The 15,730-nt window shown below is 36.1% G+C and overlaps 1 protein-coding gene across 2 annotated transcripts in view; it reads right to left on the bottom strand.

The window, feature by feature from the left end:
• The window catches only part of PLEKHA5 (pleckstrin homology domain containing A5), a 143,797-nt gene that overhangs the window by 115,376 nt on the left and 12,691 nt on the right, over positions 1 to 15,730 (bottom strand). For both annotated transcript variants that reach the window (XM_008064322.1, XM_021715462.1), the window contains exons 2-5: positions 8,458 to 8,541; positions 7,653 to 7,773; positions 3,605 to 3,709; positions 1,287 to 1,359 (exon numbers count right to left, since the gene is read on the bottom strand). In XM_008064322.1, the coding sequence (XP_008062513.1) occupies positions 1,287 to 1,359; positions 3,605 to 3,709; positions 7,653 to 7,760 (286 nt within the window). In that variant the 5' untranslated portion in view covers positions 7,761 to 7,773; positions 8,458 to 8,541. The remainder of the gene's footprint in view (positions 1 to 1,286; positions 1,360 to 3,604; positions 3,710 to 7,652; positions 7,774 to 8,457; positions 8,542 to 15,730) is intronic.

The raw sequence follows: 15,730 nt of genomic DNA, 5'->3' as shown, positions 1-15,730 counted from the left end.
AAGAGGGAGAGCATCCAGATTCATGATTTTATACTATAGCTAAAGCAGATTTCTTGGGAGAGCACTTTCTAAGAATGCCTTTCACTGGGAGGCATCAACTTTGTAGTATCTAAATGATTCAAGTGGCACATGAACAGATAAAATTGTATTAATAAATGATTTACTAACTAGAGAAGGCTGTTATTGTTTGGTTTTAAAAAGTTCAACATAGGGCCGGGCACAGTGACTCACGCCTATAATCCCAGCACTCTGGGAGGCTGAGCTGAGAGGGTTGTCTGAGCCTGCGCGTTTGAGACCAGCCTGGGCGACCTGGCAAGCCCTCATCTTTATAGTAGATTTTTAAAAAATTAGCCGGGCATGGTGGTGCATGCCTGTAGTTCCAGTTACTTGGAAGGTTGAGGCGGAAGGATTGCCTAAGCCCAGCAGGTCAAGCCTGTGGCAGCCGGGAACATGCCACTGATCTCCAGCCTGGGTGACAGAGTGAGAGTCCAACTAAAAAAAAAAAAGTTCAAAATAAGTACATTTCTTTGGAATTTATTTTTTTCACTTGCTAATACATTGTAGTAGTCCTTGAAATTTTTTTTGAGTCAGAGTCTCACTCTGTCACCCAGGCTGGAGTGCAGGGCATGCTCATGGCTATGGCAGCCTCGACCTGCTGGGCTCAGGTGATCCTTCCACCTCAGCCTTCCAAGTAGCTGGAACTACAGGCATGAGGCATCATGCCCGACTAATTTTTATTTATTTATTGTAGAGATGAGGTCTTGCCAATTTATCCAGGCTGGTCTTGAACCTGTGGGCTCAGGCAATCCTCTCGCCTCGGACTTCCAAAGTGCTGGGATTACAGGCTTGAGCCACCATGTCCAGCTGTTCCTAATATTCTAATATCATTTGCTGGGGAGCAGAATTGGGTGTTCAATAGACCCATAAGTTAGATCTGACAAAATTGACATTGAGAAGAACCTCCTCAAACTAAAGATTTTATCTGTTAAGAGCTAAATTCAAAGACAGCTTTACAGACCAAAGATTCAGATGCTCTTTACACAAAACAAATCAGATTATGAAAACTGGAACAAAACTCAGACTAATCTGCTTGACACACAACAGTGTCTTCTGTCATACCTGAAAAACTCAGAATCATATGTCAATGAAGAAAACATTTTCTTGATACTATTTGTTGATAATAAAAGAGTAGAGTTATAACATTTCTTTTAAAAAGTAACTGATACTTAACATATATTATATGCAGTTATAACATTACACACTACGACAGTTTATCATAAACTTACCTCTATAATAAAAGAGGCAAAGGTCAGAAAGCACAAACCAGCGTTTTTTCCACAGCTTCATGCCAGTACTGTCCTGCATTAAATCAGCATATTTAAAGATTATGTTTTCATGTCAAACAATAAAAACTCACTTTTGGTGTTTTTATTTAAAATAAACATTTAAAACAAGGTACGGTGATATACGTGTAACATAACATAACCAAAATTTTGGCCAATCAAAAATTTGGAGGTAGTTTTCTAGGGACTTATATCATATTAGGATATTTCCAAGTAGACTGGTCTCTGAAAAGTAATACTGTCATGTAAAAGAAATATACTGAAGCAATTTGATTTGGTTTCATATTTGTAAGCAATATGAAAAATTCACTCTTCTCAATACACAAATGCCTGCTAGAATGAGAATAATGTAACCATGCAGCAGTGTGTGCATTCTGGTAAGCCAGATTTAATAAATATGTTAATCTTCAACAAGAAGAAAAATGCGTGAATTGAAATTATTCCAAAGGTAATGCGATTTAAAAATGACTGTGAAGAAAGGAAACTTAATATACAAATACATAATACATTTCATAAACCTTTTTTCTTCCTATGCCTACAGTTTGGGTTTTGCTCATCATGCAGAAAAGAGTGCCTATTTGGCAGCTATTTCTAAGTTAATTTATTTCATTAAAATACCAGGCTCAAAATCACAGTTTTCATAAAAATTACTTTTCCATATACAATAAAGCAAATCTACAAGAGAAAATTAAACACTGATACCAAAAAAGGCCAGTTTGATAAGCACTGATTATTTTCAAATTTATTTATAATTGTGAGAATTATCTAATAATGAATTAAGAACTATAGAAATTAGCATGGGTAAAATCTCTCAAAGTAAAAAATGTATCCTTAAAATTGACAATTACACCAAAAAAGAGACCAAAAAAGAAAAAAATTGTATTTTCAGTTTCTTAATTGTATTCTTTTTTCAGTAGAGATAATTGTCCCTGCAAACAAATATTTTCTATAAGTCACACATATCACAAAATCAACATTTTTGTTAGAGAAATTACTTGGTAACACTTTTGCAATACTAAATAAACCAAGGAGCTGGTCTAAATGCAGTGGTATTTACAACTAATTAATCACAACCAGTTATGGGTTTCTTTGTTCCTTCTCCACTGCCACTGCTTCACTTGACTAGCTTAAAAAAAAAAGGTAAATAAATAAATAAAGGATCAGGAAACAAGAACAAAAGCTATTTTAAATAAGGAGTGTCATATCCTCTATTAGAGTCAATATTGCACTGAACTATTTGGACTTACTAGAAAGATTAGCTTAAAAATATGTATGGAGAAATTCTTCTATTATAAACTAAATGTACAAAAATCTTTCAGATTGGATAAGTAAATACTAGAGAGCTAGAATATAATAACTGATCTTTAAGTAAAAATTATGAGTTTTAATGAATACAAATTATTAGGTTATCTGAAAGCAGTTATCGAAATTTAACAGAATAGACTGGCACCATCAATGAACTAATAATTAACTTGCTTTGAATCACCTACACATATGTAGAATCAGAGAGACAAAAGCAGACAGAGAACGACAGGGTTCAGTATGTTATCTGGTAGTCACTAATCTGAAGTCAGTTAGCTGATAGTCATTTATCTGAAACTCAGCTGCAGATAGGAAAGTAAACGGCCTCTAAGGAATTAAATAAAATCAAAATCCAAGGAGGTAATGTACATGCATCCTTTCTCATTCCAAAACTAATGATAAGGTTCCAAAAAAGCTTAGTTATCAAGTTTCCCAGTCAATGCAACAACATAAATTCAAACTTATCAGGGTCTCTGAGCATGAACCCTGGATGAGCAAACAAAGAAGAAAATAAAAAAGTCTCGAATTATTATCAGATTCTCTATAAATATAGGGAGGTATATAATTGTATATTCCTCTAATAATTTGTATATGAATAGAAAAATGAAGAATATCTTTACATTTTTTTTCCTATTTTGACATTTAAAACATATTTCTGCTTAGATATTTTTAGCATTCCTAACATTTTCATACACCATATATTTAATTTTAAATCTAGAAGTATCCATGACAAACACACATACACACTCTCTATTCTTATTCATGTCTACTCCCTGTTCTGTTGTCACTATTCCTTTGACATTTTTCAGGGGTAGTAAATGGTCCAAGAATCTGAGTGACTTCTCCACAGGTCTTCTTAATTTTCTGATTTTATATAACTGTCTTAGGTACACTCAGTCCAAAAGGTTCCCTCTAATTCTGTCCTATGTTTCACATCAAATAGAAAACTATAAACATACCTGTTTATAAAGCCAACCTCGTCTGACCACAGGTGCATTAGGATTTCTTTTAATTGAATTTGACCTCTTTCCAAAATTATGAACTTTCTTTGAAGCTCGAGAAGCCTAAAGAGAAAAAAAAGCATGATAAAAAATGTGTTGTTTTTATTTTTTTGAGTTAGAGTCTCACTCTGTCGCCCAGACTGGAGAGCAGTGGCCGCTCCCGGCCACCGCAGCCTCGACCTGCTGGGCTCCGGCGATCCTTCCGCCTCAGCCTTCCGAGTAGCCGGAATTACAGGCATGCGCTACCACACCCGGCTGATTTTTTTATTTATTGTAGAGATGAGGTCTCGCTGCCCAGATGGGTCTTGAACCCGCGGGCTCAGGCAATCCACTCACCTCAGCCTCCCAAAGGCGCGGGATTACAGGCTGAGCCACTGAGCCCGGCTTGTGTGTTATTTTCATCTTCTTAATTTTAATCACTTTTCAGATTTTTCCCAAGACTTGCAGGACTTCAGTTTTTTCAGATAAATTATTACAATTCCACTTTTGTTGGTTTAGTTGTTTCAAGTGAAAGAATTCTGCATTAAAAAATTTCCTACCCAGGATGTCACGTGCTTTGCAATCTTTTCTTTAAAACCTGGATACACAATTTTTAGAAAGATACTGTATGTGGTAGTATTTTATCCTACCAGCTATAAAAATGAATACACCTTGAGTAAAAATTAATAAATCTAAAGAATAAAGAAAATGAGAGAAATTTCTCCTTTATGTCCGTATTTATTTTTTAATTTCAATTTTTAATTTTAATTTTTTTGAGACAGGATTTTGCTCCGTCTCCCAGGCTTCTATACAGTGGCACGATCCCAGCTCACTGTACTCTCCACTTCCTGGGCTCAAGTGATCCTCCTGCCTCAGCCTTCCTAGGCTGGTACTAAAGGTGTGTGCCTCCACGCCCCACTATTTTTTTTTTTTTTTTTTGAGTCAGAGTCTCACTCTGATGCCCAAGCTGGAGTGCAGTGGCACGCTCACAGTCACTGCAGCCTCCACCTGCTGGGTTCAGGTGATTTCTGCCTCAGATTAGCAGGAACCACAGGTGTACACCACCACGCCCGGCTAAGTTTTGGATTTATTGTAGAGAAAAGGTCTTGCCAAGTTCCCCAGGCTGGTGTCGAACTCTTGGACTCCGGCAATCCTCTTGCCTCTGCCTCCCAAAGTGCTGGGATTACAAGTGTAAGCCATCGTGACCAACCTAAGTTTTTAATTTTTTTGTAGAGACAAGGTCTCATTATGTTGCCCAGGTTGGTCTCGAACTCCTGGTTCAAGCAATCCTCCTGCCTCAGTTTCTAAAAGTGCTGGGATTACAGGTGTGAGCTACCACACTTGGCCCATATCTGCATTGAACAGGTTTGGTTCAATGAAAGGAAGTTAACACTACTCAGTCGAAGGAAAGATACTCAGATATTAAATATAAACAAACATATCACATCAACTCAAAACAAGACTGGAAAGATCTGGTTAATGTCATGCAGTGTTTTCTTTTTTATGGACAACTTTGAACTTGAATGACACCAGACAGATGGTGTTGACTGTATTTGTGAAAGTACCCATAAGGATACACAATCTTTTAAAATGCTGCTATGTTTAGCATGAAGGTTTATTTTGGCAAAATGGTAGTGGTAACCAACAAACATAAAAACAATGAAGCTGAATGTGAACTTCTCTATAAAATAAAACAACTTATTTCTTGTTTTTCCACTTATCTAGAATCTTTGAAAATTCAGCATATTTCATGTGAAGTTTTATGAATACAGAATAGAATGCCAAGGTCCAACAGCAACAATATTTTTCTTAAGGCACATGTTCTTAATACATTTTATTTTACTTTCAAATAGATAATGCTTTAAAACAGTATAAAAAAGATATACAATGACCAGTCCACCCCACTCAGAACTATGTGAGGCAACCAGTAACTGTATGTGTGGGTCTATCCATCTAAAATAATTGTTCTCACGGTTATGGAATATCTTCTTTCTCAAATGACTGCCCACTGTTTTGTTCTACTATTTCTTTTCTTTTCTTTTTTTTTTTGAGTTGGAGTCTCACTCTGTCACCCAGACTGGAGTGCAGTGGCCACTCCTGGTCACCGCAGCCTCGACCTGCTGGGCTCGGGCGATCCTTCCGCCTCAGTCTTCCAAGTAGCTGGAACTACAGACGCGCGCTACCACGCCTGGTTAATTTTTTGATTTATTGGGAGATGAGGTCTCTCAAGTTGCCCAGGCGGGTCTCGAACCCGCGGGCTCAGGCTGTTCCACTATTTCTTAGAGTTCGCTATATAAACAGGATGCCTATTTACCCATACTCTTGTCAGTGTGCTGTACTCTAAAACTTTCTGACCTTTGCTAACCTGATAGGTGAAAATGGTGTCTGTCGCTCAGGCTGGAGTACAGTGGCATGATTATGGCCACTGCAGCCCTGACTTGCTGGGCTCAGGCAATACTTTCACCTCAGCCTTCCAAGTAGGTGGAACTACAGGCGTGTGCCACCATGCCTGACTAACTTTGTGAGTTATTGTCGAAATTCGATCTTGCCAAATTGTCCAGGTTGGTCTTGAACTCCTGGGCTCAGACAATCCTCCTGCTTCCATCTCTCAAAGTGTTGGGAATACAGGCATGAGCCACTACGCCCCGCCCTCTTCTGATTTTAATGATCATTTTTCATATTATGAATGGGGCGGGCCTCCTTTGTCATATATTTAAGAGTAGATTCCATTTTCTTTCCTGGGAATTGATTTTACATAATTTGCCCATTTAAAAACTGGGTCACCAGTTCTTTTCTTATTGATTCACGGCACTTCTTCCATTATAAAGAAATTATTCTTTAATTTGTATATGAATTGCAGGTATTCTGCATGCATGACAATTACAGGTAGTTGAAGTTTTCACTATTTTATATGATTACTTCTTGACTTTGTATCATATTTTAAAAGTCTATCTGCCTTTATATCATATTTAAAAAGCCCATTTGCCATTGTTTGTTTTTAAATCTCTGTTTTTCCTAAGTGCTTTTATAGTTTTGTTTTTAACATTTCAATAACAGATTCATCTGGAAAATTTCTGGTGTAAAATGTAAGGCACAGGTCCAACTTTCTTTCCAGACAATGATCTAGTTCATTAATCAATTCCTCTAGATTTTAATTAAAATGTTAATAAAGCATTATGCTCAGTTATACTGTTGGCTTTATGTTATTTAGTAATTGGAAGTTATACGACTTTAACGTTTATATTTACTTGTCATATCCTATACATATTTATTTATTTATTTATTTTTTGAGTTGGAGTCTCACTCCATCGCCCAGACTGGAGTGCAGTGGCATGCTCCCGGCCACCGCAGCCATGACCTGCTGGGCTCCGGCGATCCTTCTGCCTTAGCCTTCCAAGTAGCCGAAACTACAGGCGCGCACTACCATGCCTGGCTAAGTTTTGATTTATTTTAGAGACGAGGTCTTGCGCCAAGTTGCCCGGGCGGGTCTCGAACCCACGGGATCAGGCAATCCACTCGCCTTAGCCTCCCAAAGCACTGGGATTACAGGCTGAGCCACCGAGCCCGGCTATACAGTTTTATTTTAAAAACCTTAACAGGCTTTTAAAATACTATTAGAGTCATCTATTATCCATTTCCCTACAATAAACGTAATTTTCTATTACAACTATTTTGCTGAAAAATGTCACTGCACTCTAAGCATTTTTATAGTCAGAAAATTTTATTTCTAGGCTATTATATTAAACTTTATCTTTCAAATTTAAAAGTAGCCATTCTTTCACACATTGTATTTGTAAAATTATTCAAAATCTAAACTCAGTATTTTAAACAATTTAAACCATTAAATTAAAATCTTTTTACTTTACATTTCAGGTATTGTTTCTTTTATCAATTAACTCCAATATAACTAAAATTCATGTAGTAGTAAGACTGCAATGATTATTCTATAATTCTAAGTCCATTATGAGTGTTAGTAATAGATGCTGACTACTACTTTTCAATAATTAATGTAAGCAAAATAACTTACTCTGCCTACAGGGCTCACTGGATGCACTGCATAATCTGAAGCCAAGTTATAGTTAGAAGCTTCATTTATCATACTTATAGGTCGTTCCTTCTTTTCTTCGGACGTCATGGTTGCAACAGTCCTGAAAATATGTCAAAATGTTAGAATTTGCTGGTTTATAATACTACTTCTCTAGAGTTAATAATGCAGGTGTCCTACTTTTTCACAGTAGTTGGGGCCCTTGTTACTCTAGAGTCAGAGCTTCATATTTACGACTTTAAGCTAATAGTTCTCCTGAGCTCCAAATAAGTCAATATCATGTTTATTTTTAATAGGCATTATTACGATATTCTACTTGGTCATCCAACTAGAAAATTTAACATGAATTACAAGATTATCGAATATTAAAAACACTAACAATTTCAATAATTAATATCTGTGAATAGCTTTGCTATGCATAAAATATTTTCACACATATTTCATTTGATGCTTATAAAAATCTGTAAAATGGTAATTCTCACCATCCCGATTTCATGATGAAAAAATTCAAATTAGTTTAATCATCAGACTAAGCTTGCATCCTGGGCTCTTTAGTTTACTACCTGGGTTTGAAGTATTATTAAAACAGCTTCTGAAATTAATTTCCTTAGGAAAATTTTTAAGTCGGTTTGCTATATGATACACAGCAAACAGCTAGCATTCTGTTATTATACTTGACTGCAAATGCCCAGATACTGTTAAATTGTACTGAATTAAATATGGATAACAGCAATTTCAATACTAACTCCATTTTGAACACAGGCATTCCAAGAAGCTCTTTACTTACTGTTCATTCACTACAAAAATACAATTGTCCTGTGATGGTTGTCCAGTGACTGGATGTTTGCAGGTCACTTTCCTTTCATTATGGCTGAAAGAAGAATAAAAGAAAAAGAGAATATGTAGGTACTTAAATGCCCATTTCTTTATTATAACATTAAAGCTTGTGAACAAAGGAAATGAAATCCAAACCCCTATCCTGTTGAGATTTCTAAATACACCTTTCCTGTTCTCTACTGTGCATGGGTATGTGGAAATGCTACTGCCAACCACGCTGGATGATCACGGCTCACTGTAACCTCAGATTCATGGGTTCAAGTGATCCTCCTGCCCCTGCCTCCAGAACAGCTGGGACTACAGGTGCGTACCACTATGCCCAGCTAATTTTTTAATTTTTTGTGTTGACAAGCTGCCCAGGCTCTGGTCTCAAACTGCTGAGCTCGAGTGAGCTTCCTGCCTCCACCTTCCAAAGCACTAGGATTACATGCATAAACTACAGCGATCAGCCCTTTTCTCATTTTTTTGTATTTATTTTATAAACAAAGTTTAAATTGATTTGGTTCATAATCATTGTATTATACATTTCGTAAGTGGGCCATAAAAAATACATATGAGTATTTACCTATCCCCCATGTTTTGTGATCCAATGTGGGCACATCACAGAAAACTAATGCCAAATTCACATATAGAGAAAAAAAAAAATCTAACAGTACTACTATTAAGCACCAGCACATCAAAAAATATAAGGTTCAGAAAGAACAGGAATTGATGACATTTCTGTTTTACAAAAGAAATTTTAAATAGATAAAGTAATGGGGTTGATTTTTCTTATACTTGAGGAAAGTATGCCACAAAAGAAATTGAAATCTAAAGAAGAAACAAAAGTTTTAAGTAAATGAAGTGTAAAGCAACAGAAACATCTATTTACTATGTTTATTTAAAAATTGCTCTGAATTAAAGAATGACTACTTTTGGAGAATAAGATGTTTGCCTAAGAAATACTATTTCTTCTAGGTAGAATGATACAATTAAGTCTCCAACCTGTGTTCTTGAAAAGAAATAAAAAAACTCTATCTACAACTCTATAATGAACTTTATCTAAATTCAAAATATTACATGCCTCAAATAATATGCAATATACAGGCCAGGCACAGTGGCTCATTTTGTAATTCCAGCACTTTGGGAGGCGGAGGCAAGAAGATTGCCTGAGGCCAGGGTTTCGAGACCAGCCTGAGAAACATGGTGAGACCTAATCTCTAGAATAAAAATTAGCAGGGTGTGGTGGCATGTGCCTGTAGTTCCAGCTACACGAAGGCCAAGGAGGAAGGATTGCCTGAGCCCAGCAGGTCGAGGCTATGGGTGCCGTGAGCATGCCACTGCACTCTAGCCTGGGTGACAGAATAAGACTCCAACTCAAAAAAAACCCAAAACCAAACCAAACAAAATCAAAACCAAAAAAAAGAAAAATCCAACAACAAATAATGCAATATACATTGACATATTAAATAATATAATCATCTGTAAACAAATTTATGTGTTGGTAACCTGAAACTTTACTCATTAAATAAAATCAAAAGCATATTAATATAAAGGTATAGACACAGTTTTTTAATATTACATATTGAAAATTCTAACAATAGAATTATTAATGGAACATAGGGTTTCTGTTAGTCACTAAATTAAGTGGTCTAAGAAGCACAAAAGACTACTAGATTATTTTGTGGTGGCTTTGATTTTTTTTTTTTTTTTTTTTGAGTTGGAGTCTCACTCTGTCGCCCAGACTGGAGTGTAGTGGCCACTCCCGGCCACCGCAGCCTTGACCTGCTGGGCTCCGGCGATCCTTCCGCCTCAGCCTTCCAAGTAGCTGGAACTACAGGCGCGCGCTACCACGCCCGGCTCATTTTTTGTTTTGTTTTGTTTTGTTTTTTGAGGGTTTTGATTTTTTACAGATATATTTAATAAGTATTAAAAATTGGTGAGTTTAGATACATGTGGTTGTATTTTCACTATATAAAAAGCATGCAGGTGATTTTCTTACTGCTGATTTTAAAAACTCCAATAGTGGAAACCTAGGTCTCATGTGGGATATAAGTTTATGTAATCAACAGTAGTACATTGATAACAGAATAATTATATAGCCTCTGGAGATAAGTGGAAAATACTGAAGTATTCAGACATGATGAATACTACAAATGTGTACAACTATGGAAATTCTGATATCCTAACAGAGAATTACACACTGGGGGGGGGGTGGTGGAGGTGGAGGTGAGGGAGAGGAGGAGCAACCTGTGGCAGGAATTAGACACCTTAATAATAAAGAACGGGCCGGGCTCGGTGGCTCAACCTGTAATCCCGTGCCTTTGGGAGGCTGAGGTGAGTGGATTGCCTGAGCCCGCGGGTTCAAGACCCGCCTGGGCAGCGAGACCTCATCTCTACAATAAATAAAAAAATCAGCCAGGCGTGGTAGTGCATGCCTGTAATTCTGGCTACTTGGAAGGCTGAGGTGGAAGGATCGCCAAAGCCTAGCAGGTCGAGGCTGTGGTGGCCAGGAGCGGCCACTGCACGCCAGTCTGGGTGACAGAGTGAGACTCCAACTCAAAAAAAAAAAAATAATAATAATAAAGAACGGATGGTAGTATAAAAAACGTGTGAGAACAGAAATATGCAAATAATCCTCTAGTGATTGTATTATTTCCCTATGTTGTGTCATCTTGTCTGAGAGGAATACTGTAGACTCCAATCTTAAATGTTCTGGGCTCTAAATTACTACAACATGGCTCCGGAGTGGTTTAGGGCTAAGGTACAACCCTGACCTTTTTAACATTAAATAAATCTGGGTACAAACTGGACAGATAAGCAGGGCAATGGACACATTTAAACAATGAATAATTAACGAGAAGCCCAAACATTCTTTTCCTCAAAAATGAATGCAATTTCAATTGACATTTTTAGTGTCTAGGCACTTTAAGATCACAATGTCTTAAAGTAAGACTAACTAAATAAAAATCATTGAATGCTCTTAATTAAAAGACTACTGACTAAAACTGATATATGATATGAGCATATTTATGTTGTTCTTTTACATCTTCAAATGTATCAAGTATATTTTCTTTTGCTTAATGTTATAATATTAAATTGACATGAAAGCTCATATAAAATCTACAAGGATACTCTAACACTTAAGTCTTTTACTATTTTTTAATGAAAGACATACCCTTCCCCACTGTACATATGTTTAACTGTAATCTAAAGACATCCTCTCTTTATTCATTTGTTCTTATACAATACTTCTAAAATTTGGCTCTTAGTTTTACCAATTAAAAAAATACATGTATAATTCACTTTGTAAAACTCAAGATTACCGAAATTTCTATATAATTGGAAGACAGATTTTATCGGTAATTAAAATGGAAAAAAAAAAAAACTGTCATCACCGACAAAACAACATACTTAGAAAAACTCAGTGTATTTTTCTCTCACCATTTAATCAAAAACAAATTAAAAGTATGTCAAATCAAAATATCAACTTCAGCCTTAATTATTTAAATGCAGTGATTTCCACTACCTAAAAGGATTGTCAATACTCACTATTCTTGTGTAAATATATTTTTATATACTTTCTGTATATTTTAAAATTTATTTCAAATTTCAAACTCATTCCTTATTATCATGTTACCATTTACAATGCGTTTTTACATTAATGTTGTACCTTAAGGTATTGTAATGGTAAAGGATAAACATCATTTATAAATCATTCACTGAAACTAATAATGAGTTTTTAAATAAACAAAGTGCCACTAAATGAAAGTTATATAAAAAAAAATCAAAATAAGTCTGTCTTTAAAAAAGATTTCTATGAAGTCATCTCTGTTAATACATAGAAAATTTTTAATAGATACAGCACCTGACATCATGAGAGGTGGCTGGACCACTGTTAGGTCCCGATCACTGTCCTCAGCACAAAGAAGAGGTGACAAAGGGAAAAGTCGTGCTTTGTTCAATTCTACCAAAGTCTGTCCCTGTATTATTTACAAGTTATATATTTTCATCTTATATGTGCCAGTCTTTTCTATAGCTCACAAGTTTTTTTTTTTTAAGGACCTCAAAATTTAGATTAAAAGAATTATCAGCCATTGCCTTGCTAAGCTATGGTATGGCCATGTTCTTTTTGAGCTATGGCCAGGACATGTTTCCTGGATTGGCTCCCTCCCCTACCTTGGGGAGGTGAATCTCCTCTTTCTCAATAAACTATATTCTCTAGTCTGAAAAAAATAAAGAAGAATGATCAGTTCTATAATGCTTATTCACAAACATGTTTCAACATGATTCATACATCAGGGAACTATTTGAGCATAACACAAATTTGGTACTTGCTTATGCATGATTTAGTCTGTGAGAAACACTAGATGAACAAAAACTGCACCCAACAAAACCCAGCCACATAGGAATACACAAAACATGTATCTGCACACACCTCAAACACCTACCAACCACTTCAGTTCATCGCCTGTTTGATGAAACACTCCCAACCACAACTTTCCACTCCATTTCAGACAATCCTCCTTCCAGTACTTTCTAATAATTCACACGCTGAAATCATTTCAATGCCCACGTCCACAAACAAACTGCAGGTCTTTTTCAAGCTCAAATATCATGTTTATTGCAGCGCTTTTGTATTTCTTGACCATTTAACACATGTAAAACTGTCCTACCATGTTTATTAGGTTCCTGCTTTTATTCTTGTGTGTCCCTAAGGAAGGTTTTGAGTAGTGTGCTCCTAAACCCCTTCTCCCCACAAGCTGTGTTTTTCATTGTCAGATTCTGCACAGTGAGGTGATTTTTAGAAATACACGTATTATTGCAAGACTTACTATACTATTAAATTACAAGCTAACATATCACTATACTACTAAAAATGTATATGAAGCTTTGATAATAAAACAATGTGTCATTTAAAAAAATTCTTGCCAGAGATTTTATGCTCGTTGTAAATAAAAACTGAAGATGAAAAATATATCGTTTTTATATAAACTTGTATTCCGAGAGGAATCCTTATAAAAAGGGTAAAACTCAGGTCTTGTTATTAAACATAACTATGGTCACAGAACAAACTAATTCCCATCTTGTGTCTGAACTCACTGTGGCCTAGCAGGAAGTCCAAACTTTTCTACATATGATGCCAGTGTTTATTTTTTGTTTCAGACTTCCCTCAGAGATGTTTTAATGTGTAGGTCTAGACCAGTGGTTCTCAACTGGTGGTGATTTGGCAATCCTGGTAACATTTTTGAATGTCACAACTAGGGGAGTGTTATGGGTAGTGGGTAGAGAGGCCAGGATGCTGCTAAACATTTTATAATGCACAGGAGAGCCCTCCACCCCAAAATATCTGCTAAAAAGGTCAATACTGCTGAGGGTAGGAAGCTGTGCACTACAGACTATCATAACCTTTTAATAACTAACTCTAGTTATTAAAGTTTTTTAATGTGTAGTTTTTTCTCTAGACACAACAGAAGCAACAGAAAGCAAAGGCAGTTGAGAGCACAGATTTTAAAATCAGACTATATAGGTTTGAATCTCAGTTCCTCTACCAACAGCGAGGTGATCTTAGGCAACTTACTATACCTTTCCGTGCCTCAATTTCATAAAAGTAGTCAAGTCACAGGTTAGTTTATTCTTTCGTTTAGTCACTATATTACACATATATATGTAACTCCTCCCTTATTTGTGGCTTCGCTTTCTGTGGTTTCAGTTACCCACAGTCAATCACTGACCAAAAATATTAAATGAAAAAAAACACATTGTTCTAAGTATATGATGAAGTCCCTTGCCACCCTGCTCTCTCCTGCCTAGGAAGTGAATCACCCCTTTGTCTAGCAACTGTCACTATCTGCCCATGTTAGACACTTAGTAGCTGGTATGGTCAGATTGACTGCTAAAGTATTGCAGTGCTCGTGTTCAAACAATCCTCATTTTATTTAATAATGGCCCTGGCTCCAAAGTGCAAGAGTAGTGATGCTGTCATAGTTGTAATTGTTCTATTTATTATTGTTGCTGTTTATCTCCTACTGTAACCTAAGTTATATATTAAACTTTACCACAGGTATGTATGCATAGGAAGAAACAGAGTATATATAGGGTCTGGTGTTATCCACAGTTTCCTGTATCCACTGGGGATCTTGGAGCATATCCCCATATGGGTAAGAGGGACTACTGTATATATAAAACAAGGAATTGTTCTAGATACTAGAGACAGCAGTGAGCAAAACATAAAAATCCTTGCCCTCATGGAACTTACTTTATAATGGAAATGTGGAACATGAAAGTCCCCTGATAAATATTTATTACTGTTATTATTATATTATGAATTGCAGGACTTTGAGTATATATCATTATATTACAGTCAGCCAGTTACATTAAAAGCTTAAATCAGTGCCTACCCAAATACAGTCATTATGTCACTTAACTATGGGGATACGTTTTGAGAAATGCATTGTTAGGTGATTTTTGTAGTTATACGAACATCACAGAGTATACTTACACTAGGCTTGTTGGAACAGCCTACTATACACATAGGTTACCTAGTATATAGCCTATTATTCCTATAGGCTACACACCCATACAGCATATTACCTTACTGACTATTGTAGGTAACTGATACAATGTTAAATATTTGTGTATCTAATCATACCTAAAAATAAGAAAGCTATAAAAATATGGTACGAGTGTATAAGGTACTTAACATGAATGAAGCCTGCAGGACTGGAAGTTGCTCTGGGTGAGTCAGTGAGTGATCAGTGAATGTGAAGGCTTAGGACATTACTGTGCACTACTGTAGATTTTAAACACGGTATACTTAGGTTACACTAAGTTTATACAAAATATTTTTCTTTTTTCAATAATTAATTAAATGTAGCTTATTGTAACTTTTTACTTCATAAACTTTTACAACATAAAAATTTCATTTAATTTTAATTAAAAAATTTAAAGAACGTCTTGGTTTTGTAATAGCATGTAGCTTAAACACAAACACTGCATAGCTGCACAAAAATAGTTTCTTTATATTCTTACTCTATAAGCTTTTAATATTAATCTATTTTTACTTTTTAAACTTTCTTGTTAAAAACTAAGACACAGGATTGCCTGAGCCCGCGGTTCAAGACCCTCCTGGGCAACTTGGCGAGACCTCATCTCTACAATAAATAAAAAAAAATTAGCCAGGCATGGTAGTGCGCGCCTGTAGTTCCAGCTGCTTGGAAGGCTGAGGGGGAAGGATCGCCGGA

The sequence above is a fragment of the Carlito syrichta genome, unplaced genomic scaffold (genome assembly GCF_000164805.1).
Source record: "Carlito syrichta isolate Samal-C Ts95f unplaced genomic scaffold, Tarsius_syrichta-2.0.1 Scaffold100633, whole genome shotgun sequence".
Taxonomy (NCBI): Eukaryota; Metazoa; Chordata; class Mammalia; order Primates; family Tarsiidae; genus Carlito; species Carlito syrichta.
The sequence above is the reverse complement of the archived record's forward strand: the minus strand, read 5'-3'. Positions and strand labels throughout refer to the sequence as shown.